The 24,530-nt window shown below is 61.2% G+C and overlaps 1 protein-coding gene across 1 annotated transcript in view; it reads right to left on the reverse strand.

Annotated features, from left to right (window-relative positions):
• Nucleotides 1-23,124, reverse strand: part of SPTBN5 (spectrin, beta, non-erythrocytic 5) — a 43,863-nt gene extending 20,739 nt beyond the window's left edge. The window contains 32 exon segments of the mRNA XM_012649127.1: nucleotides 463-642; nucleotides 791-901; nucleotides 1,007-1,121; nucleotides 1,959-2,104; nucleotides 2,302-2,437; nucleotides 2,838-2,995; nucleotides 3,953-4,069; nucleotides 4,284-4,484; nucleotides 4,741-4,927; nucleotides 5,238-5,452; nucleotides 5,889-6,053; nucleotides 6,525-6,695; nucleotides 7,355-7,454; nucleotides 7,593-7,732; nucleotides 7,901-8,141; nucleotides 8,869-9,156; nucleotides 9,505-9,744; nucleotides 9,934-10,064; nucleotides 10,365-10,517; nucleotides 11,241-11,441; nucleotides 12,580-12,786; nucleotides 12,880-13,080; nucleotides 13,191-13,344; nucleotides 13,601-13,833; nucleotides 13,952-14,090; nucleotides 15,373-16,004; nucleotides 16,829-17,057; nucleotides 17,572-17,729; nucleotides 19,564-19,680; nucleotides 22,373-22,540; nucleotides 22,780-22,951; nucleotides 23,120-23,124. Coding sequence (XP_012504581.1) covers nucleotides 463-642; nucleotides 791-901; nucleotides 1,007-1,121; nucleotides 1,959-2,104; nucleotides 2,302-2,437; nucleotides 2,838-2,995; nucleotides 3,953-4,069; nucleotides 4,284-4,484; nucleotides 4,741-4,927; nucleotides 5,238-5,452; nucleotides 5,889-6,053; nucleotides 6,525-6,695; nucleotides 7,355-7,454; nucleotides 7,593-7,732; nucleotides 7,901-8,141; nucleotides 8,869-9,156; nucleotides 9,505-9,744; nucleotides 9,934-10,064; nucleotides 10,365-10,517; nucleotides 11,241-11,441; nucleotides 12,580-12,786; nucleotides 12,880-13,080; nucleotides 13,191-13,344; nucleotides 13,601-13,833; nucleotides 13,952-14,090; nucleotides 15,373-16,004; nucleotides 16,829-17,057; nucleotides 17,572-17,729; nucleotides 19,564-19,680; nucleotides 22,373-22,540; nucleotides 22,780-22,951; nucleotides 23,120-23,124 — 5,811 coding nt within the window.
• Between the last annotated feature and the right edge of the window lie 1,406 nt (nucleotides 23,125-24,530).

Here is a 24,530-nt window from a genome sequence, read left to right on the forward strand (position 1 = left end):
AGGCTCACACGCCCAGGTAGGCAGGCTCCGTGAGGGCAGCAGTTCTACCTCCCGCAGCCTCCATGTCATCCTCCCTCTCCACCCTCCACTCCCCGCACGGAGCTGCACACAGATGTTAAATAGACGCTGGCTGATCCAGATGTCCCTGTCTAGAACATCTGGGTCTCCAGTTATGGGCTTTTCTGGGCCAGTCTTACTCCCCAGCCCTGCTCAGACCCCGCGTGACTGCCCTGTCACTCACTGGGCTGCTGTTGACCCAAATTTTGACCCAAACCTAAGGAGTGACTGTTGCACTCACATGCTCAGCCCTCTGGCCTGCCAGACTGACACCCAGGTGTATTCCTGCTCTTCCGTCTCATGTCCACACTTGTTTTCCCTCCAGAACTGGAGGGCCTCGGCAGTGCACGCCCATGACACACATGGTACCACACACACACACACACAAGCGGAAGGCGAGCTCACTGCTGTGCGGAAGCGGGCCAGGAGGCACGCCCCCTCCAGCCGGGTCCTGCGCTGCTCCATGCCCTGCCGCAGGGCCGCCCAGGCCTGCATCACAGCTTGCTGCCTCTGCTGCATGGCCTGGGCCTGCGGCCCCGGACTCAGCGTCTGCACCCTGTCTGCGGTCTCCAGCAGCTCCTGCAGCTGGGGTTGGGGCAGGGAAGAGGGAGAGAGAGGTCATGTCCTCCTCACCATCCCACAGATGTGTCCCTTGCCCGGTAACTCAGGCCCGTTGCCATGAACAACGGGCCCACGGGAGGCCTGCATGGGCGACGCAGCCAGGTGGGCCCACCTGCTGCTCAGTGCCTGTGAGGCCACGCTCCAGCTCCTCGTGTCTCCTCAGCTGGGCCTCCACCCCACGCAGGTCCTGGGCCACGTCACTGGGGAGGCTCGTGGCTTTTTCCTGAGTGGGGGAGATGGCCAGGGGGATCAGGAATGGAGGGCAGGCACTGAGCCTGGGGTGGATCCATTTCTAGAAAGAATCCCCTTCCACCCCTTGGGCTCATACCTGGACCTGGGTGAGGACTTCCAACAGATCTCTGTGAACTCTGAGGGTTGTCTCAGCATCTTGGAGCAGGTGGCCTCGGGCCTGGGCCAGCTCCCACAGCTCCGACCAGGTGGCCCTGCCCCAGGCACATGGAAGAGCAGCAGTAGTCAGCCACTGGCCCAGCCTCTTCTTCTTCCCCCTGCCAGGGCAGCCCTCCTCCTCTCCAGGTGGTGCCAGGACTTGCCCAGAGTGCTTGAGTGGTCTCTCCCCTTCTTAAAACCTCTGCTCCCTGTGGCCCTGCCTGCAGCCTTCCTCCCTGGAGCCTATCTTCTGGCTTTACTAGGAACCCAGGCCTTTGCTGCGGACACCCGTGCCTTGCCATGCTCCTTACGTCTTGTGCCGTGATTTGTGATATGTGTCAGATCACAGGCACTTTGAGGGCAGAGGCCACGTCATTTCCACAGCCCTCATTTACTCTGCAAACTCTCGCTGAGCTCCTGAGCCTTCCTCCAGGCCAGGCTCTGTGCTAGGGTCTATGAAGAAGTTGTGACCTTGCCCCAAAGCTCACAGGCTGGGGTGTATCCAGACCAGCCAAGTGGGCACCTAGGAAGGTGATGTGGCAAGTCGTGTCCCGGGCAAGCACGGGAGCTGGGGACGCTCATGGGAAGGCCTCGAGCCTGGCCCAGGTGGTCTCTTCCCACAGCTCCTCCTCTGAGTCCTGGGAGCCGGTGGCTTGGAACAGTGCTCCTGGGGATCTGGGCAGGGCTCTCTGACCTGCACATCTGGCCTCGCCTCCTTCGCAAGGAGCCTGTGGCAGGCTCGGCTTCCCTGGAACCAGCCCCCTCCAGCTGCCTCGTGGGCAGGCAGAGCTGTGTGGCTCTCAGAGCATGCCCCCCTCTCTGAACACCCCAGCCCTGCTCGCCTAGCATGGTCCCACAAGCCCAGCCCCTGGCCTGGCCCGCTGGGTACTCACTGCAGCTCCTGCTGCCTCTGATGGGCCTTGGGGGCGGCGCTGTGCCCACATTCCCGCAGGCTCTCTGCCAGCTGCCTGCAGGCTGCCACCCACTGGCCGCCCATCTCCACCTGGCGCTGAAACTTGGCAAATTCAGTGCAGAGGTGCTGAGAAGAGGGGAGTGGGTGACAGGGTGGCTCCCAGCTGGTTAGGCAGCAAGCAGCCTGGGCAATGTGGGGCTACACGGCCACAGCATCTGCCCACTCCTGCCCACTCCTCTCGGGAGCCCCGTCCTGGGCCAGGGCCAGCCCCAACCCTCAGGCTCGGCCTTGGTGCATCCTCCTCCCCCCAGCCCTCCTCTCACCAAGACGTGCTCAGGGTCCTCTCCGAGGTCCTCTGCTCCTTTGGCCACCTGTGCCCAGCAAGCCAGCCAGCTCTGCAGGTCCTCAGCCTCCCTCATGAACTCATGCAGCTTCAGGGTCCTCTTCAGCTCCTGGTCCCTGTGGTGACAGCCCACGGTTCCCTAGAAGTTAGTTGCCCACCCCCGTGGGGACAGCTGGGTGAGTCAAAGCGGGTGACCTGAAGAATGGGGTTATTCATGGTCTTTGCCCAAGGCTGTGGCTCAGGATTCAGGGAGAACTGGGTGTAGGAGAGCCGGCGTAGGGGCAGAAGAGGGTGGGTGTGAGGGATGGACAGCTGGGAGTGGGGGTGGTTAGCTCCCACCGGCGGGAGAATTTCTGGAAAGAGGTGAGCAATGCGTGGCAAGGACTCATCCCTGTCCTGATGCATCTCTATGGGCCTGGGGTCTGGGGTTCCCTGCAGCCTAGGGCCTGGCGTGGGAATGGTCAACTGTGGTGAGGCCCCTGTGCCCACTGGAGAGAAGGGTGCAGCTCCCCTCACCGTTCGGCTGCCAACTCCTGCAGCGCCCGCAGCCTCTCCCGGAGCCTCCTCTGCGCCACACCCAGCTGCTCAGGGCCTTCAGGGCCAGCGAGGGTTTGGGCCCTCTGGTCAAGCTCCTCCATGGAGCTCCAATACAGAGCCAGCTCCTGCTGCAGGGCCTGACGGTGCACAGGGACCCGGGCCAGGCTCAGCCTGGATGACTCGTGCATTCCCCACCCACCCAGCGTCCACTGCCCAGTGCTGACGGGGCACTCATCGCTCCATAAAATGGAGGCACGGCCTGTGCCCCCGAGGGCTCACTGTCAGCGGGGAAAGGTGGGTGCTGGCTAACCTGGGCCAAGGAAGGGGGGTTCAGGAGGCATTACTATATCCCAACTTCAAAGTGTAAGAGAGGGACAGAGCTAAGGAAGCTGCCCAGTGTACCCGGGACACGGAAGCTCCGTGGGGCGAGGCTACAGGCATGTCCTTAGGAATGGCTCCCTGCAGGTCCTCAGCCACAGAACACACAAAAACAGTGCCCACTGGGGCTGCGCAGAAAAAACACCCAGATGGGAGGACACCTCAGGGACAGCAGGGACCAGGATTGCCACGGGCTCCAGGCTCCGGGGCATGCGTGGTTCTGGGAGTCCCATTCCAGGAACAAGGAGGGGCTTCCAGGCCTCCCTCCCATTGGCCAGGGCGTGCTTGTGGGCAGAGGTGGCTTCAGGAAGGGATTTGGTTCATACAGAGGATGAGACTCAAAGCCTGGAAGACATCTGTGGATGATGTGGAGCAGGTGACCCCAAGAGAGGAGAAAAGTGCGGGGGGCCGGGGCAGAGGGGAAGCAAGACAGGCGGGGAGACCCCAGGGCGGCAAGGAGAGGCGAGACTAGTACCGGCACCGAAAAAGGGAGAAAGCACGTTGGTCACAGTGCTGGGGGTCGCCTTGCGGGAAGGGGCGCTGCAGGGCCTGGGTGGGCCGTGGGCTGGGGCTGGCCATGTCTTCAGCAGCAAGAGAAGAGCTCTTGCTCTCCACACACAGCACAGCAGGCGCCCTTTGGGGGAGTGACAGCCCCTCTCTTCATGGCCCAGCATCCCCCAGGGTCACACAGGGTGGCGATGCTGGGGACGTGGTACCTGGTGCTTCTTAACGAGCCTGAGGGTGGCTGTCTCATCCCTGCCACAGTCCTGACTGCTCACCAGTGGCCACTTCTCCTCCACCCGGCCCTCCAGCTCTGACACGTCCAGAAAGTACTGCCAAAAATGGGGCCAACTCACCTTGATAACCTCAGATAGGACCCTCCATCACCCCGTGGGGACATCCCGTCCCTGCTCCCCCGCAGCCTGCGCAAAGAGGCGTCTGTGCCCACGTGGGGACCAGCTAGCTCCTGGTGCAGAGTTCCCCCAAAACCCCACAGATCCTCCCCTGACTTCTGCTACTTCCCCGGCCCGGTCTCTCTCTACCCACCTGCTGGAGGGTGACAGCCTGCTTCAGGCTCCAGGCCTGCGCCTCACAGGCCTGCTCTAGCTCTGCCCAGCGGCCTTCCAGCTTCCGGCACTGCTCCGTGATGTGCTGGGCTTGAGGGTGCCCTGAGGCTCCCAGGCTCTGCCCAGCACCCAGCACCCGCTGCACCTGGCCCCAGTGAGCTTTCACCTCAGCCTGGAGCCCCTGCCACAGAGCGGCACGTGAGGCCACTGCTCCTGGGAATCCCTTACCCAGGGCTGTGCGGAGCAGAGCCACAGACGTGGCTCCGGGCATCAGCTGTGGCAAGAGCCCAGGCCAAGAAGAGCTGGGACAGAGCTTTGGAAATCAGAACACCCAGGGAGAAGGACTTAGAGGCTAGGACACCCTGGGTAGTGGCAGAGGGCTTCTAAGGTCTGGGAAGGGGACGTCAGGGATCCTGTGGGAAAAAGGTGGCTGTTACCCTGTGCTTGCAGAGAAGGCTCTGGGCGCTACCCAAGCACCTGGCGTGGCGGGTAGGGCTGCCGCGGGGCATGTGCTCAGCCACCCATGTGAGCTCCATGGTGCTCAGGTGGCAGAACTGGTACATCTCGACTGAGGCCTGTACCTGCAGGCACTGGGTGGCCAGATGTTCCTGCAGGGACTCAGACCTGGGTGGAGGGAGAAGAGATGGGACAGGTCCCAGCCAGGGACCCATGGGGAACAAGGCCGGAAATTGAGGAAAGCCTCCTCTGGGGGCACCAGTGTCCCACCCCACTGCCTACACGACTTGCCTGACTTTGGATGGTGGGGTGTCCTGCTTCGGATGCCTAACAGGGTCTCTGACCCTCCCACCCTAGGAATGACCCCTCCCCCAGGTCCTGTAGGTGCCACCCTGCTGGCCCTTAAGTCCACATGGGGGGAGCGGCACATAGTGGGGTGAGTTGGGACAAACAGGCGGGTGTGTGGGCAGGGCCCCACCTCTGGAGGTACTTCTGGGTCTCCTCCAGGACAGCCTGGGAAGCGACCACACGATGGGCCTGGGAGACAAGGGCAGCCAGCTGGCCGACCAGTGCCCGGCTCTTGCTTTCCAGTTGGCTGTGCCGTGTCTGCAGCCTGCGGCTCGAGCACAGGTCCTGCCCCATTTCTGCGCTCTGCAGGGCCCCCTCGAGCTGCTCCATCTTGTCCTTCACATCCTGGGGAAGGATGCAGGGGCTGCTCTAGACTCTCCACATGCGCCATAGCAGGTGGCCCTTGGACTCCAAGACTGCAGTACATGTAGCACCAGATTCATGTGGGAGCTACTGGGGACTCCTGTCCCCTCCAGTCAATCCCCAACCAGCAGTGCCCAAACCTTCCCCTGTCCCCTCATGCTTCTTCCTCCCCAGGGGACTCAAGCTGTGCTGACCACACACTGGGCACACGGGAGACAATCCTGTGTTGGCCCCTTGGTGGGTGAAGCCACGCTCAACTGGGCATAGGCCAGAGACCTCCAGAGGCTGCAGGGCTTGATGGGGCCGCTCCAGAGTTAACAGAATGCCCAGACTCCTCCCCTCCCCTTTCTCCCTGCCCACTCCCAGCCCAGCCCAGCCTCAGTTTCCCTCTTGTGCCCTGGCCCTCTCTCCAGCGGACCTGCAGCTGCCTCAGGAGCTGCTCCTGCTGTCTTGCCTGCCGGAGCTTGTCCCCACACTCTGCCATCTTGCGGTTCAGCTCTTCCCACTTGCTGCTCAGGCCCTGCAGCCTGGACTGTATGTCCTCTTGGCCATGGGGCGTGCTGCTCAGCAGCTGTTGCCCAACCTGGAGTGGAGACAAAGGCCCAGAAGTTTTGCTGAGCTGTGGACACCATGAGTGGCCACAGAAGGCTGGACCCAGGTGGCAGAGGTGGGGGGTGGCTGGCCACAAGCCACATTCCACAGGCTGTCTAGACTCAAGCAGTTCATGTGGCCCCCAAACTGTGGGCAGAGGTAGGAGGGCTTTTCCCTGAGCCCCGCAGGTAGAGGAGGGTGGGCTGGCACTGGGTTGGTGGGTGGGAAGAGCTTTGTTCTGGTGGAGGTGGCAGGCTCTGGGACTCGCCCTGGAGAGCTGCAGGGGAAGGTGTCCAGGCAAGGGGGTGTCAGCACAGGGGAGGAGGCAGAGGGGGATCCTAGCCCCATGGTAACTGAGGTCGATCCTTCCTCCAGCAACCGTGATCCAGGAAAACAGGTAGCAGAGCGTGGGTTGGGGATTTGAAGATGAAGAGGCCTTGCACCCTCTGTCCCATATCCCCACCTGCTGCAGATGCTCCATGTGTCCACGGTTGGCCAGCAGCTCGCTCTTGGCTGCTTTGTGCCGCCTGAGTTTCTGTGGGATGTTGCTGGGTGCTCGGGAGGGCTCCTCCGCTGCGGTCAGCACCTTCCCCTCCAGCCACAGCACCAGCTCCGCCACATCCCGCTTCCATTCCTGCCAAGAACCGGGGGACAGGGGGTCTCAGCCCAGGGGCAAGGGCTGGTGCAAGAACTTACCTCTAGGGAGAGGGCTCTCAGGGACCCCCATGGCAAAAGCAGGACCTGAGCCAATTCTGGGGTGCAAGAGAGGTGGAGATTGAGGTTACATGGGGTAAATGGGGACAGGTGCACTTTGCCTAGAGAGGAGGAACGCCTTCAGGTCCTCCAGCCCACATCAGATCACGTATGGCCACATCCTTCCAAAGAGACTGAAGCTCTGGGAGGCCTGGGGCCTGGCCTGGCCTTGGCCACTCTGGGGGGCGAACAAAGACGGACAGAGGCTAGGTCTGCAGCTGTGCCTGTGACTACACAAGATCCTGAAGTGTGGCATGAGATGCTGGGGGCAGTGGGCAGGGGGCAGTGGGATGAGGGAGTGTGTGGGAGTCAGCCAAGAGGCCTGTGCTTCAGGCCCAGCCCTGTCTCTGAGTGTGGCGTGGACACAGCCTGTTTTCCTAATCGGGAAAAGCCTGACCCAGGCTGCCTGCCTCACAGGAGGGGTTGTGGGAAAGTGCTGCAAACTGCGAAGTGCTCCGCAGGGTCTCACGGTCACTGGTGCAGAGGGGACCCTTAGGCATTCCTCTCAGAGAGGCCTTGTGCCCCTGCACCGGCCCTTACCTGGAACTGGAGGGAAGCCAGCAGCTGCCGCCTCCTCTGCTCACTCCTCTCCTGGAGCCTGGTCCACTGCGCCTGGGCATCCTGCAGCTGCTCTCTGATCCTGCAGGGTGGGCAGAGGGGTGGGGAGGGTGTGGGGGAGGGCTCCACTCTGCCCTCCCCACCGCCGGCCTCAGGGCGGCCTTCTGTGCAGGCTGAGGAGGACAGGGCCGCTGGCGCTACAGACGGGGGCTGGGCTCACTTGTGTGCAGCAGGGTGTTGGCTCTGAACCAGCTTCTCTCCATGTGCCTGCAGAGCTTCTGCCCGAGGGCCCAGGGTGCCCAGGAGCTGCCCAAACTCCCGCTGCTGCTGCAGCAGGCTCTGGGCTTCCTGCACGTCCTCCTGGGGTGCAGAGATCTGAGGTCATGCCTGGGAGGATGATGTCAGCACCATCTCACCCCCCACTGCCCCAGGGGCCTCTTGCCCAGCCTGGCTTCTGGACCTAAGGGGATGTGCTCCCTCCAGGGATGGGAGAGCAATACCCTGGCTCCATGTACCCCCGCTCCATACCCCGAGGTTGTCCAGGTCAAGGAAGGCCTTGTGGTTGGCACAGGTGGCGGTGAAACCATCCACTTCTCGGCCAAACCTCTGCAGCTCCAACCCTTCCTGCAGCCGCCGCTGCCTCTGTTCCCACGCAGCCTGCAGCTCCCGGCCTTGCTGGCCCAGCAGCCTCAGAGCACTGGCCACCTCTTGGGTGTCTGGGGAGTCCAGGGCTGCCACAGGCTGGCTCTGAGCCTCCAGCTGCCGCAGGCTGGCCAGGACAACAGGCCGAGGGTCAGACCCCATCTGGCTTCCCTCACCAGCCTCCTGCCCCTCTCGCTGGCAGGGCTAGCTCATCTGGGAGCTCTGATGCAAGGGTAACTGGCGGAGGGTCTGAGGCTGGTCACTCCAGCTGATTCACTTGTCCCATGGGACAGCTGCGCCCTGGCCCACGAATGAAACATTGAATGTAATGGGCCCAGCACAGTGCTTAGACTCAGAGTTCCCATGCTCCCTACCTGCGCCCCCTGGCCACTCTGCAGGCGTGGACCACTAGTGGCCAATACCCAGGCAAGTGCGTACGCTGAGGCAGCACAACTCAGTGAAAAATCGCTCAGGGCCACTGCAAGCCCACATGGAGCCTTTGAGCAATTTGAAAAGGCGTCCCTTTCAGCTGGGTGCAGCCACATAGCATGGGAACAGGTTACGCCACTGTGTGAACTCGAAAAAGGCTCCACTTCCTCTGAGCGGCTGCAGCCTGAGCCAGGCAGTGGAGTGTGGCAAGCAGAGGACAGGGCGGGTTTCAGTGCCCACCTGAGCATCTGTCAAACTCCCTCAGGCAGGGCACACAGGGCTGCACGCAGTGGCCCTGGTGGCCTGTCAGCCCATGGCATCGTCCCCGCAGGAGGAGAGGCACCGCCATACTGAGGAGGTGGGTATCGTAGTCCCAGGGGAGGGTCCCCAGTCCCAAGTGCACTCTGTCCGCCCCCTGTCCTGACCTCTCCTGCTGCAGGCGGATGTCCTCCCACAGGTCCTGGTGCTCCCCCAGCAGCCGCTGGGCCGAGGCCATGTCCACCGGCTCCTCCTTACTGCTCAGCTGAGCCTGGAGGCTCTCTGCCCACAGCCGCAGCAGCCGGCTCTCCTGCAGGACGTTTTGCCGGGCCCAAGCCTCGGCCTGGACCTGGGCCCATTGGGCCTCTTGTCCCTGTGCTCGCTTCAGCAGCCCCTGCAGCGTCTCCACCTGTTCGTGCAGGGACCGGCTCTCTGTGGGGCCTGGCTCCTCGGCCCTGGGAGACAAGGCCCACTGTATGGTCAGTGGCCTGCCCTGGGCCCCGTGCCTCAGGCGTGTGTTCCCTGTCCAGGCCCATGCTCCCCAGGAACAACGGTGATGACCCTGAATGTCCACCCCTCCCTCGACCTAGGGACAGTGAGAACACATCGTTCTTCCTTTCCCCGGGAGCGTCTTCTCACACTGACATCCACCCCACCTTTGCCTGAGCCCTCCTGACAGCACATCCTGCCCATCCTCTCCCCAGCCCAGTTCTCTTCCCCTTCCTTGCTCCATCGCCCTGCTCAGCCTCCCCCACCCATCACCGCCTCCCGGTGCACCCTGACTGTGCTCAACCCATCCCTACTTTACGGCCACCCTCTGAAGGCCATGGATCCGCCTCTCCAGCACCAGGATCCTCTGCTGGGCCAGGTGCAGGGTGTGGTGGGTGTCCCCTGAGCTCCCCGGCTGCAGGGCTTCCAGCTTGAGTATCACGTCTTGCAGCTGGGCCCGTGTGGGTCCACACTGCTGCAGAACACTGCATACTTCCGCTGCGCGTGCCAGCTGGGTGGCCCGCTCCTCCTTCAGGGCCTCTAGCTGCCCCCACCTGGGCAGAGGGCATGGGGTGTCTGCATCACAGGGACACCTCCCCATGACCCTGGGGCTTTGGCCAGAGGCTCCCACGACAGAAGCTGCCAGGCTGGCTGTCCCCTGCCCTCTCCTCCCTATCTCTGACACGTCCCGCCTCTCCTCTGTGTCCACCTACCCCAGCACCCTGCACTGCCCCCATTCTCACCTCCGCCTCAGTTCCTCCTGTTGCTGCTGGATTTTTGTGGCGTCCCCAGGACGTCTCTGCTTCAGTTGCTCAGCAGAGCTGCTGACCTCAGCCCAGCGGCCCCTTCCCACGGCCAGGGCCCTGAGGAAGTTCTGGGGAAAAGGAGGCCCCAGGCCTCTGGGGGGCTTTTTCTGCCTCCCACCTCCCCTCAAGACTATGAAGGACCTTAGACGTGCTCTCTGCTACAGGGATGCCCCCCCTGCCTGCCTCTGGAAGGACAGCCATCCGAGTCCTTAAAGGTTCGGGAAGGGCCTCAAAATTCAAGCTCCCCTCCCCCAGACAGGACCATCATTAAGAGGGAGAACCGAGCACAGCGGTGGAGGATAGGGAGGCAGGAGCCAGGTAAAGAGGGGCCGTGCATCTGAGAGCCTCTCAGCTTCCAGGGGCTGTACCTCGTATTTCAGCTGCGTGACCTCCAGGTTGTCGGGCTGGGGCTGCAGTGTTTGGAACAGTGCCGTCTGCTCCTCCAGCCATGACTGCAGCTCCCCACAGGAGCTATAGAAGCCAAACAGGGCCACCATCTCCTCCAAGCGGGCCCTGCGGAGCTAGGAAAGGCGGCCCAGGGCTGGGTGAGGGTCAGGGCCTTCCCCAGGGCCCCAGAGCAGGCCCAGGGGGCTCTCCTCCCCACGGCAGCCCACCAGCAGAGCCCAGGGTCAGGGCCAGAGGGGGTCCCTGCCCCACTGCTGGGCCCCACATCCTCTCTAAGAGTCCTCTCAGCACCCACTGGACAGAGCTGGGGAGAGCTTAGGGTCCGCGTAAAGGGCACTGGCAGAGTTCACCCTCATCTGGTCTTGCCCTGCTTGAACCCCTTGGTGCCAGCCCTGCTCGTAGGTAAAATCCACACTTCTCCTGTGGGCCTTGGCTCTGCCTGGCCGGGCCCCACCTGCCTCTCTGGCTCTCCTCTGGCCACTGCCTCCCCAGCCTCTGTGCTCCAGGCACCTGGGCCTTTGCTCCCTCCACTGGCCTCCTTCCTGCCTTTGTACAGGTCCTGGCGAGCACCTCTGGCTGTACCTGCTCTCTGCTTCTCAGAGTTCAAGTCTCAGCTTAAATGTCCTTTCCCTGGAGGTGCCTCCCCTGACCCCCAGCCAGACCTGGGCTCCCATCACAGCCGCATCCACCTAATGACTTGTTGGATATCTCCTTGGCCATCATGAAAGCTCCTTAAGGGCAGGGAGCATGTCAGTCACTGCTCTGTCCCCTGGGATTGTGCCACAGGGTCTAGCATGGGGTAGGTGCTCGATAAACGTTTGTTGAACAAGGAGTACTACCTCTGCCAGGGCCCGCAGCCCCTCATAGTCCTGGCTCAAGCAATCCTGTGTTTGGAGTATGGTGTTGGCGTCAAGGTCAGGGTCAAGCTCAGCTGGGAAGGCCATCTTCCAGGCGATGCTGGGGCCAGAGTGACAGGAAGCCTCACTCCAGGTCCCTGGGTTCCTGAGGCTTTCTCCGGGAGGGCTTAGGGCAGACATCACCTGTGCGGACGGAGGGAAGTGTGTCTAGAGGGGGCTCCCGCCAAGAGGCAGCAGCGCTGCCAGGCCGCCTCCTGAGATCCGGAGGGCCTGCCCTGCAGTTCAGAGGGTACACAAGACATGGCTGCGCAGAGAAAGGCTCTGGGACACAGAGCTTCCTTAGGGATGAGGGCAGAGGACCCAATGGGAGCACAGGGTCTGGGGGCTTTGATTTCCACATCTGGAGCTACATACGCAGCTTCTTGAAAGGGGGCTGCAAACCCTCCATGGGGCTGGATCCAACTGCCTACCACCCATGTGCTTGTCAGGACTGGGGGCTTGATGGGACGAGGAAGGGGTTTTAGAAAACAGTCTGATGCCGTGATTAGGCTGCCCCAAACCAGCAAGAGCTAAGTCAAGAGAGTCAAATGGGGATTAAGGGTCACTTGGGCCTGGTGGTGAAAGTAAAGGGGACATTCCTGGAGGAACCTGCTTAATGCTCTGAAACTGTGTTGGGCAAAGTGAGCCAAGCCAGGCCCTACTCAGATGACCTTGATTCACGCAGGCAGACAGGATTCCACTACTTCTGGGCTGGGTCAGCAGGTGAGATTCCACTCAGGACTCGGGAGGAGGCACCCAAATCCAGGGGAGGGCCACGATTCCTGATTCCCTGGGCAGGGGCCACAAAGACTCTCCCGTTTTTGTTTGTTTTTTTGTTTTGGAGAAAAAGTCTAGCTCTGTGGCCCTGGCTAGAGTGCTGTGGTGTCAGCCTAGCTCACAGCAACCTCAAACTCCTGGGCTCAAGCGATCCTGCTGCCTCAGCCTCCTGAGTAGCTGGGACTACAGGTGAGCACCACCACGCCTCGATAATTCTTTCTATTTTTAGTTGCCCCGCTAATGTTTTCTATTGTTAGTAGAGATGGGGTGTTGCTCTTGCTGAGGCTGGTCTCGAACTTCTGACCTCAAGAGGTCCCGCGCCTCAGCCTCCCAGAGTGCTGGGATTGCAGGCGTGAGCCAGCGCGCCGGCCAGACCTTCCCATTTCTGCCCTCTGTGTGGTCCGGCGGCGGTGGAGCATGGGGGACGAGACGCCTAGCAGAGACTACACCCGCATTCGTCTTGGAGGCGCTGGAGTCTGGGTCCCTTCCCGGTTCCTGCCCGCACCGTGAGCGACGCCCGGGCCGCGGCCGCCCGCGCCTGCTCGTCCAGTCGCCGCAGCTCGGAGGCGAAGGCCCGCACAGCGCGCTCCAGCCGCACGTGGCGCCGCAGCAGGGCCTCGGCAGCCGCCTGGTCCTGCCCGCAAGGCCGGCTCTCCAGCGAAGAGCGCTGCTCGCGCAGCCACAAGGTCGCTTCTGCAGCGTCGGCCAAGTACTGCAAGGGAGCAGGGGCGGGGCGGAGAGTCCGCAGGTGCCTGCATGCCCCGCCCCGCCCGGACCACCTGGCTGCCCGGCTCCACCCTGCTACCTGCCGGACCAGCAGGGCTGTCTGCAGTCGCGCGCCCCGCCACGCCACCCGGGTCCGGAGCAGCTGCCACTCGCCCTGCACCGCCTCCGCGCGTTCCCAAAGATCCCCCTGCGTTGGGGACCCGCGGGCGCCGAGGTCGCGCCCCCTCCGCACGAGTTCCGCGCACACGGCGTGGTGGCGGTGGAGCTCGGCGTCCAAAGCCTGGCGGGGTCAGAGCAGGGGGCTCAGTGAAGGGAGACAGGGGGAGGGCCCGGGGGCCCGAGAGGACTGGCAGGGAGTTGGCGGCGGCAGGGCACGAGGGGAGCGGACACCTTGTGTTTCTGCAGGGCGTTTGCGATCTGGCCGAGGTCCCGGCCCAGGGCTGCGTTCTCCACCAGCCGCGTGCGCTCCCGCAGCCAGGCGTCCTCCTCCTCACAGCTGTGTAGGAACTCTGCCCTCTGCAGGGTCTGCTCCAGGAGCCCCCGCCTGAGGGCCAGCAAGGGCCACCGAGGGGTTGGGAGTGGCAGGGCATGGGGAGGGGTTTCCCCACCGGGGTCAGACACTCCCCTCAGGATTTTCCTTTCCCTGGGTGACTCAATAGGTTAGACAAAGGCTCAGAGGTAAGGGCTCTGTAGACAAAGCTGCCAGGCAGGCAATATTTTCATACTTTCACCTGGGCAGGAGAGAATTTGAGCTACAGAAAAGTTCTAGAGAAGGTGGAGGAGTTGGGGAGGGCTCTTACCGTGCTCTGGCAAGAGCCACCAGGCGCTGGTGGAGCTGGGCCAGAGCCGTGGCCTTGGCTTGCAGCACCTCCACAGCGGCGCCCAGGGAGGAGTCCAGCTCTGTGGTCTGGTGGACGAGGTGGCTCACGTGGGCTCCATGGGCTGAGACCTGGGCCTCCAGCAGGTCATGCCTCTGCAGCAGCTCCACTGTCTCTGCCAGCTGCTGCCCACAGGCGGTGGAGCTGGCCAGCACCTGGCCAGAGACAAGTCGTCATTGCAGTCCCAGGGTGCTGGGTGCCTGTGAGCGCCAGTGCTGGGGAAAGTCCCCCACCCTGCTGTGTCTCCTGAAGGTCTGCTGGTCCAGTGCCCACCTGTAGCTCCTTGAGCTGGTCAGAGGCGGCCTCCACCTCTTGCAGCAGGCTCAGCACAGCCTGCATGCCTGCCACCTGCCTCCTCTGTCCCTGTAGGCGCTGAAGGAGCCTCTGCCAGCGCAGGGTGAGCTCTCCTTTCCTGGAGGACATGAGAATAAGGGAGGTCTCCCCTGGGCTGGGGCAGGGAAGCTACCTTGGGGTTCTTGGCCAGTGGTGGGGCTTGCCCTGGAGGAGTCCGACTTCTGTGGCTGGGGGCAGGGTCTGTGGATGCTCTGAGCATCCTGGCATGGGGGGGCTGGGGCAGTGCGTCCTGCCCTTGGACACAGGCAGAGAAGCCAGAAGGAGGGCCTGGAAGTTTTAGGCCTTTAAGACCTCCCTACCATCTAATCCCCATCTCCGTTAATGAAAACCCCAGCCTTTCAGGTGCCCAGACGAAAATCTCGATAACTCACTTTCTCACACCCACATCTGATCTGTCTACAAATCCCATGTGGAGCTACCTTCCAAATCTATCCAGAACCCCACCTCCACTGCCTCTCTATCCTGGAACGGCTTCATAGTGGCTCTCTCTGCTTCTGCCTGTGTTGCCTCAATCTGGTCCTAACACAGCATCCAGGTGATTATCACAAAACAAAAGTCAGGTTGTGTCGCTCCTCTGCTCAACCCCCCAATGATTGGCCATCTGAGTAAAAAACCAAGTCTCTACTGTACCCTGCAAGGCCCAGCATGACCTCTGCCCCCACCCCTCACCCCTGTATCTCCCTGGTCTCATTCCCTGCTACTCATTCACTTTGGCCAACACTGGTCTCCATACTGTTTTTCAAAATAGCATGTGTCCTCCTTGGGGCACTGCACTTGCTGTTCCCTCTGCCTAGAATCCTCTGTCCCCAGCATCGACATGACCAGCCCCTTACTTCCTTCTGTTCTTTACTTAAAAGTGAACTTCCCAGCAACTGGAAGGTGGCCACCTGATCAATCCTCCCCTCTGCCACCACTGTGGCACCTCGTATCCCCCTATCCTGCTTTATTATTTTTTTATCACTATCTCTTATGTATTTTCCTTTCTTTGTCTGCTTTCCTTAGTAGCGTGTACGCTTCACAAGGGGAGGGATTTTTGTTTGCCCGCCCCTGCTCAATCTCCAGCACCCAGAACAGTGCACGGGACGTAGTAGACACTCTAAATGTGTGTTTAGTGAATGAATCAGTCAGCAGCTGCCTAGGAAGGACAGTGCTTTATAAAAAGGGGATGAATGACTGATGGTGGAATTTCAAGTGTCACTGGGAGATAGATCTTCCTAGAGGGAGCCCCGAACCCACAAATCACCTCTCTCTTCTGTGGCCAGAAGGGGGCACCTGTAAGGATGGGGTGTGGCGGGAAAGCCTAAGCTTGTTGTGGGGTCAGTTCAGGTGCTGCAGCTCACCTACGGGCCACATCTACCCAGCTGTGGTACTGCTCCTGCTGGAGGATGTCTGCAATCTCGGCCAGGGCCTGGAAGCGCCCCTCCTGGGGCAGGATGCCAGCCTCCAGCATGCCCAGCCTCTGGATGGCCGCCTCCACTGTGGCTGGGCTGGCTGGTGGGGCTCTGGCCTGCTCCAGCACCTGCTCTGCGTCCTTTAGGAAGCTCTCCCGGAGGGCTGCCTTGCGCTGGAAGTGCCGGGCCAGGGTTTCCAGCCGCTCCAGCTGCAGTAGCCTCTGCTGCAGAGCCTGGCTCCGTGTGGCCTCTGCCCGCTCCAGCCCTGCCCAGCGCTGGGAGAGCTCCACTGGGCTCAGGCCCTCACGAGGCAGGAAGGGCCTGCGGTTCTGGGCTCGGAGTGCTGTCTGCAGCCGGAAGAGCAGGGCCTCAGCGGTCCCTCGCTGCTGCAGCCGAGGTGGCTTCTCCTGGGTGCGGAAGGAGGCAAAGGCCACCAGTAGCTGGCGCACCGCAGGCAGGGTGTCTGGGAAATCCTGTGCCTCCAGCTGCACCTGCTTCTCTGCAATCCAGCATAGCAGGTCGGCCACCAGCAGCTCGTACTGGGTCTGCAGCGCCTCTGTCTCCTGGAGCTGAAGCAGGATCTGGCGGAGGGCATGGGCAAGTGTCAGGGCGGCATCTGGGGCAGGCCCTGGGATGGAGGCGCTCCCCTCTGGACTCGGAGTGCTGGCCAGGATTGCAGGTGGGCTGCAGCTCCTGCCCTCTGCTGAGGAGGCACTGAAGTGGTGGCACCCAAGCCCCGGAGAAGCGTGGGGCTTCCTCTCCATGACTGGGGGGTGAGACTGGCCTGCTTTCCTCCTCTTATCTTACCCTACTTGGACTCACCTCTGGGGGTTAAGAGCCTTCTTTCCCTTTCCCGAGCTCCCCACTCTGCGAAAGCAGCTCAGAGCCCCTGGTCTGTGCCATCCCTGCACCCCCCACCAAGACACCAACCCTGAGAACAGCCTGTGCAGGCCTCAGCCTCTGCCATCGTGTCCAGAGGGTAAGAAAGCCCCCCCCAAACATGGATCAGCGTAGCGTTCACCCAGCAGAGGCTCTTCTATGTCTGTCCTTGCAGACTCCCAGCTCTCTAAGCTTTTTAATCCCATTAGGCGCTTAACAGCCTGAGAGTAGAGGGGGACAGGCAGGGACAGGAAGGGACATTCCTCCTCTGACTTCCCTTGTGTGCTGGACACTTCACTTGTGCGCCCTTGAACACTCACAATGGGCTTCTATGATCCAGACATTATCATTTCCACGCTACAAAGGGAGCACAGAGAAGTTAGGTGACTTGGCTAAGGCCACACAGTTAGTAAGTGGCAGGGGCAGGCTTGAAACCCAGGCCTGCCTGACTGTGGAACCCACGCTCACGTCACCTCTGCTCAGTGCCATGGTCCCCTGTGGCTGGCGGCTTCCCTATGTCACCCACCTTAGTGAGTCTCCTCTGGATGGTCTGCCCGCGCTGCAGGCGGGAGAAGCAGTGGTAGCAGAGGGAGACGTAGGTCATGATGGAGCGCTCATCGGCCTGCGGGGCCGCCACGTCCTCAGGGTCTAGCAGCTGAGCAATGCCCAGCTCCCGCTCAGCCACATGGAAAGCAAGGGCGAGGTTGTGCAGTGGCCGGTCTGGAGTCAGGGAGCTGTAGTCCAACAGGTCTGGCCTGGACAGAGAGCAGGAAGGGCTGCTCACTGGCAGGGACCGACAGCTTTGGTTTAAGTAGATTTTAAATGCACTGGTGCTCCTACTGGTCAGTCACACCTTACTGTGAATTCCGTTTCCCCTGACAGTTATCTGAGACCCTGGCTGAAGGCACAGGATGCTAATGGAGAAGGAGGAGGGTTAATTTGGCATAGGGGCCAGGCCGGTGGGAGGGGGAGAAGCTCCAAAGAGCAGGTACTTGCCAGGGGGAAGACTGTGAGTAGAACTGAGGGGCACGGAAGTGGGGAAGGCCGCCGTCCAAGGCACTTGGCCAATCCCATGGCATTTCCTAGGGAAGGGAGGGGCTGACCCAGGCGAGGGACTCAGCCACCCACCCTCTCTACTTTTGTGCCTACTTTCCTCCTCTGTCGGGGCCCGGGGGCAGAGTCTGTGGGAGACTGAGCAGGTTGAGGACCAGTCCCTGGAGTTCTGGGCTCAGTGGTGGAGCCTCCCAGGAGGGCCTGGCCAGGTCACACCTGTGGGCATGGATGAGGGCGTTGAAGCCCAGCCCATCGCTCCAGCTGCGGGAGAAGTCGATGATGTTCACGTTGCTGTAGCGGGCTGTCTTCCGCTGGCACCAGACCAGCAGAGCTTCCTTGGCAGATAGCAGGGCTGCGCTGGCCCCGAACTCCTCCTGGTGGAAGAGGGCACAGGATCACCATGCGGGGACAGGGTGGGGAGGAGCAGAGCCTGCAGGCTGCGGAGAGGCAGACAGGCATGGCCGGGGTCCTTCTCCTGCTTGCCTGGGGGCTGGTGCTGACTTTTCTGTCTTCAGAGCATCTGATTTTACCCGCTTCATCTGTGGTGGGCAGGGATGGGGGTGGCTGGGGGGGAGCAACACTGTCCTTTCAAAGAAGTGGGGCACCTGAAAGCTGTCACTGCAGGGCAGCTGGCTTTGCGTCACAGCCGGTGACCACACAGCAATAGCTCCCATGTTGGAGCCCTTCCGATGGCCCTGGCATTGTGCTAACTGACCTTGGCCTCACAGGATTGAAGTTGGGCCTCATTTAGACCAGTTCCTGTCACCTGCCAGCCCCTCACAGCCCTGTAAGTAGACACTGTTAGTATTTATGCCCTACGGTCAGTGGACGAGGTGCAGTAAGAAAACCTAGGAAGCTACCCAAGGTCCCCTAGCTGGTAAGGGGAGCTGGCCTGGACCCAGGAACGTCCAGTGGGCCACCTCCTGCCATGCTTAGTGCCTTGTGGGCACCTCAGGCTGGGCAGTGACTCAGCTGCCGCTGGTTTCCATCCCCTGCCGCCCTGCTCGTCCCTCTTGTTCAAGGTGTCGGTGTTCTGCTTCTCCTGGCTTCTACCTGCCCCCATCCCATCTCTCTTCCACCCCGGGGCTTCTTTCCCTCCCTTCCTCCCTTCTCAGACTCCTTTCCCAGTCCCTGTCGCCCTTACCCCCAGAGCCTCTTTTCCTCTCCCCCTCTCTCCCCATTGTCTCTCCCCGTTCTCTCCTGTGAGCTCCCCTTGCCAGCAGTTCCTCAGCAGCCCAAGCAGGAGGGGCGGGAGCAGAAGAGGAGCCTCGTGCTGGGGGCAGGTGAGGGAGTGGGGCCAGCCTGGGAGGAAGGCTCTGAGTCATCGGGAGCAGGGCCCGAGGTGGCTGCAGACAGCAGAGCCAGCAGGGAGGACGGTGGCTGATGGGGGTGGAGGGGTGATGAGCACTTCTGGTCCCAAGAGGACGGCTGCAGGGTGCCCCTGGAACAGGCTTGGGAGCCTGGCGAGGTGAGCGCAGCTTCCTAGAAGGGCTGAGCTAGCAATTCTTCTGTCCCTTCAGTCCCCGCATAGGTGCTCAGCCCTGGGGACACAGGCAGGCAAGGCTCCCACTCTCCTGGGGCTCACGGTCACATCATGAGTTTCCAGGGTCCTCCTGGATTTGTGCCAAATTTGTGGCTTCTTTTCATTAGAGTTTGTTCCCTAGGTTGGCTTTCCTAACCTACTGGAATTGAGTTTTAGGGGGGATTTTGGATCCCATGAAACTGTGAAAATTGATAAATATAAGGACTTTATACTCCTCCTGATCCAGTTGTGGGAAAAAGAAGTAGAATGGAGGAGGCTGGGGGCCCATGAAGGACATACTGTCTCTTTGGTCTTCAGGATGCCGGGGACCTCGTAAACCGGCAGAGCTGGGAGCCCCCACACAGGTCGTTGCCCCCGCGGTGTGCCGCGGTGTGGTGGGAGTTACAGAGCCTCAGTGCCAAGCAGAGAGCAGCGCGCAGGGGTGAAAGTGCCAGCTGGCGGGCACCCTGACTCCGTGCCTAGTGGGTAACTTGCCCAGGCCAGGTTTGGAGCCCACGGCTCGAGTTCTTACTTTAGCATGTTACAATATCCCCAATGCTCTGGGTTGTCTGTGGTTGAAAAGGGACTATTGATTTTGTGTTTTCCGAGGACCTGTGGTGGGGGTCATAAGAGCTGGGAGAGGCCAGGGCTGGGCTGGGTCACTGGGCACTGGGGCTGGGACATACCCTGTCCAGGGTGATGTGGGAAATCTGGAAACGCAGAATGATGACCCAGATGAGCCCCAGGATGAGCGTCTGGTCTCCATCCACGATGTTCTCTGGCCCGATGAGGGGTATTGGCACCTGTGGGCACAGTTGGCTGGGTTAAGCCGTGCAGCCCATGGGCCCGGGGGCTGGCTGTGGGATGGTCCTGGAATCCATCCTGCCCAGCCTGGAGCTCCCCCAGGGAGAAGCAGGCAGGGGACAGGGCTGAGAAGGCAAAGGCTTCCTGCCTATTGGCCCCACACCGACCTGGACAAAGCCCCAGCCTGGTGACCTGGGCTGGACCACTGGAACGGAAGGACTCCCGTGGGTGGGCTACAGGTAGACCCAGGCAAGGGTCAGTGGTTCAGCCACGGGGGTTGGAAATGAGGGGTCTTAACAGGCAATGTGTGAGCCAGACAGACCACAGCAGCTGTCCACCTCCACCTCCAAGGCTGTCTTGGGGTCTCCAGGGTGGCTAGGTCCCTGGGCTCACACCCGAACCTCAGCCCTCTTCATCAGGGTTCTGGCTCCAACACAGCTGGTCAAAGACTCAGATTCCCCAGCTCCACCCAATCAGAGTCTCGAGGGCCAGGGCCCAGGAACTTGCATTTACACAAACACTCTGGGTGGTTCTCGAGTGCACTGGAGTTGACAACTCTCTGCCCTCCATCTTGCCGCTAGGACTGGGAGGATGAGGGACTCAAGGCGAGAAGGAGGGAGACAGAATAAACATCACAGCCCCGCAGGGAATGGCCCCCATTTCCCTGTGGCTCCATCTTCCGCTTTCCTGAACCACAGCTCCAAGGCCCACGCTTCCTACGGTTCCATGAGTTCCTAAGCCAGGGCTGTGCACTGGCCGTTCCTCCATATGAAAGTATTATTCCCCCAGGTGCTGTACGGCCCCTCCCCTCTCTTCCTCTAAGTCTGTGCTCAAATGTGGCTTTTTCTACAAGGCCCACCCTGACCACCTTATTTAAACCTGAGGGCCATTTGCCCACCCAAATACACACACTTGATCCCTTTCCCTACTCAGGGAGGGATCTTGGTTTTGTCCCTGATGTATCCCAGGACCTAGTAGAGTGTCTGGCACATGGTAGGTGATCAACCAGCAAGTACTGAGTGAAGAAAGGAAGGGAGAGGAGACTCTCCTAAGACCTGGAGGACAACTGGCTTAGCTGACCACTGGCCTGTGGGAGGGGCTGTGTCCCCAGCGCACTTTGTTCTGTCTGGCTCTTCCCTCCTGTCCCTGGCACGCCGGTCCCTCCTGCATTTACCTTGCCTTGGAGTTGGAGCCTCTGGTTGGTGCGGTGTTCGAGTCTGCTCCCAGCAGCCCGTGAGAGCTAATCCTCCCAGCTTCCTGCTTAGCCATGGCACGCTGGTAGCTTGAACTAGCCACGATGGGAGTATTGACACCGGAGAAATCAGCAAATACTACAAACCAGAGCTTTTGTTTCCCCCGCTAGTCCGTCACTAAACGTTTACCAGCACCCTGCTGGTCTGGGTTCAGTTGATCTGTCTCCTGTTGAAACCACAGGTTCCTCGAGCTCAGGGTCTGGACTCTGCTTATTGTATCCCCAGCGCCTGGCATAGAACGCCCAGAGCACGGCAAGGTCTCCACAAATGCGTCATTCTCCACTTTGCCACTTACCAACTAACTGTGTGTTTGGGGCCAACTCCCTTGTCTGTCCTTGACCACAGTTGTCTCATATGCCTTGGAGACAAGGTTGTCACCTCCACAGCTATCAGTGACATGCTGTATATCAAAGCTTAGGGACAGCTACAATGCCTCTGAAAAAGGCCCTGGGGCTCATACCCTTCCCACGGTCCTGAAGGGGAGATGACTGGCTCACAGGGTCATTGTCCCTGGGACCAAATAGGCCTGGCATTCTGCAGCTGCCAGTTTCTGCTCTTGCGAGTGCTGGGGCTCCATCACTCCCCTTCCCTTTGCTTTGGTTTCTTCCCTCCCTGGCTGTCCTCAGTACAGGCTCCCAGGTGGCCGAGTGTAAGCTCCATGTTAGGACATAAGTGATGGACACACATACTCAGGCTTGGTCCAGCCAGCTCCAGCTCAGAGACGTCACAGCCTCCTGGGACAGCCACCTCCAAGAGCCCTTGGTCTTCCTTGGTTCTCAATATAAGTGACTCCTGCTCAGGGCCCCCTTTACCTTGCCCCACCTTGCACAGCCCCTGACACTGGCCATGAGGGTCCCTCTGTGTCCCCGGAGCTCTTGTCTCCTTTTGGCGATGATCTCTTTGTCCCTTTCTTTCCGGTGACTCTGGCTCCCTCCTGTTTGCCAAGGCCCTTCTCCCCCTTTGTCCAAGACAGGCCCTGCACCTCTCCCGACACTACTGGGGCTCTTCCCTTTGTTTCCTCTCCCTGCCGGACTCCCACGGCCCCACTTCTGGGCTTTGTTGGCCAGTTAACCATCGATCTTGCCTGGGGAATAATTCTCGCCTCTGTTCCCTCATTTATGAAATGAGGAGGTTAAGAGAACACTAAACTCCTTTTGGCTTAGAGTTCCGTGCTGCTCTTATTACAGACAGTGGCATTTTCAGTCCTAGCAGGGATACTGCTTGTTCCTGCCTCGGCCAGCGGGTGCCCTCCAAGTCAGGAGCGCTGTCGCGGCAGCCTTCGCTTCCTGCACCTCTGCACCCCAGCTGCTGCTCCTTTATACGGGCCTCAGGTCCTCTTCTCTGCCCTGCGGCCAGCCCAGGAAGGACGATCCAGTCTCTGGCCTGTCCCAGCTGCCCGCCCCAGCACCACGCCCAGAAGCCCTTTCCCCAGGCTCACCTTGGCCCTGAGGAAGGCCAGAGCTCGGCTGCTGTTCTCAAGGAAGTGCACACGCATGCGGCCCTGGCTTGGGGGTGGCAGGGCCTCCCCTGAGATGAGCTCCAGCAGCCGCAGTAGGTGGGTGCCATCCGCCAGCTCCGCATACAGGTTCTGGATCCTGATGCCCACCTAGAGAGGGGTCGGGGGAAGGTACAGGGTCAGCCCCGCCTTCCCCGTCCATACCATCCTGGGACCTGGGAGGTGCGGCCCAGAGCAGCGGCTTTGGAGGAAGGAGCTCTGGCCTCAGCTCTGCTGTGGGGTCAAGAGAAGCCTCAGGCAGGTGACTCCACAGCCTGTCCCCCAGGTCCACTGGCCAGAGCTGGGGGCTCCATAGGGGTGGGCCGCGGGATGCACCTGGCTACACTCACCTGGCCATGCTGGAAGATGTTGTTGATCCACTTGGTGAAAGTCTTTTCCTGCATCTGCATGTGCCGTACCTGCAGCTTACGGACGTGGCCCATCTCATACTCACAGTCCATGGTGGGGCCTGGACTGGGGGGAACCAGAGCTCTGTGTCTGGGCCTCCCACTGCAGGGGCTGCTGGGGACCGCAGGGCTGACCCACCATCAGGCCTGCAGCCCTTGGGAACAAGGGGCCACTAGACTTTTCCCTAAGCCTGGACACCTAGGGGCATGGAGGTCCAGGGAGGAGGTGGATATTCATGACCCCTCTGCCAGGGGCCTGGGGGCCCTGCCTTGCCATACTGACCCCATATTTGGTGGGGTTGTGGTTTGGAGCCTAGCCAGGTGAGGTCTGGTGCTCTTGGCTGGTAACCTGTGCTTGAATGGCCCAAGGCCCCCTTTGCCTCACCCTACCTTCCAGAGTCTTCTTCTCAGAGCCCCTGCCGCCAGGTGCCTCAACCACAGTGACTGGCTGCTGCTCCTTGGGTTGGCCGGGGCGGGTGGAAGGAAAACGGGAAACTGCTTCCCTTGGTGATGTCTGGGTCCTGGGGAGGAGGCTCTGATGGACAGATGGAGATGGCATTTAGCAGGGACTGCACAGGGAGGAGAGACATCAGGAGAGGCCGAGGCTGGAGCTGGGGCCGCGCCACAGCCCTCCCCTTGAGCCAGTGAGTTGGGGTGACGGCACACAGGCTGCATTGTCCTCCCACCTGCTGCAGGGCGTGGCGCAGACTGGGAGGGGGTGGCTCAAGAATGCTCCAGGCCCATTGCCCATCCTCCCTCATCATCTACCCCCAACCCCCAGCGACTTCCCCAGCTCCAGGTGGGGGTCCTGGCCCCGGGACACAGAGGCCCTTGGGACAGACTTGTCGGCTCGTGGGGGCATCATAGGGGCACTGTGGTCTGGGAAAGTGGCACCAAAGGGCAGAGCCTCTTGGAAGCGTGTGGACCCACTCCCAATATGGGGCTGCCCTTCTCCACCCTCTAGGAGCCTCTGCGAGCAGCCACGTGGTGGCTGGGAGGGAGAGTGCTGGGCCATCTTCCTCTCACACACCCGAGGGAACGGCCAGAGACAGAGGCCATTCTCAAACCTGGGGCTTAGCTTTCCAGGCCCTGACAGAAATGCAACCTACCTAGCCTGTGCTGAAGGGTGGATGTTCTTCCAAGCCAGGGGCTCCCCCTGGGAAGGGGTGACCCGAACTGCAAAGGCTGTGGAGTCTCCTCCAGAGTCACAGTGTTCACTCTGGGGCACCACAGAGTTAGCTGTGGCCCAGGTATGGAGGCAGCAGGTGCAGGGGGAGCTGGCAGGCTCCTGCCTCTCGGACTGCTCGCGGAGGGAAAGCCAGTGCTGACTCTGGTGGTTTCACACAGCTCTCTGGCCAAACTTGGGGTAGCAACCATCGGGCTGGGCTGTGTGTGTGTGTGTGTGTGTGTCCACCCAGCAGCCCCACAGCCTCTGAGAAGAGAGGCACCGCTCCCCGGGGAGGTGCTCCTGGCAGCCGTGGCCTGCCCTCCAGAGCTATGCCCAGCGAGTCACACCTGACCCCCAGGGACCCGAGATAGGCAGCGTGGCCATGCTGAGAGGTGCTGTAGCCTTGGGTAGGGGAGCAGCTCCCTCGTGTCCGAGAGATGCTTCCTCTCCTGTTGTCCTCTCTCTGCGAGGTCCCTCCTGCCACTGGCTGGCTTCTGGATGCTTGAGGTGAGCCTGCACCCCTTCC

This window comes from Propithecus coquereli, unplaced genomic scaffold (genome assembly GCF_000956105.1).
Source record: "Propithecus coquereli isolate 6110/MARCELLA unplaced genomic scaffold, Pcoq_1.0 Scaffold3, whole genome shotgun sequence".
Lineage (NCBI taxonomy): Eukaryota > Metazoa > Chordata > Mammalia > Primates > Indriidae > Propithecus > Propithecus coquereli.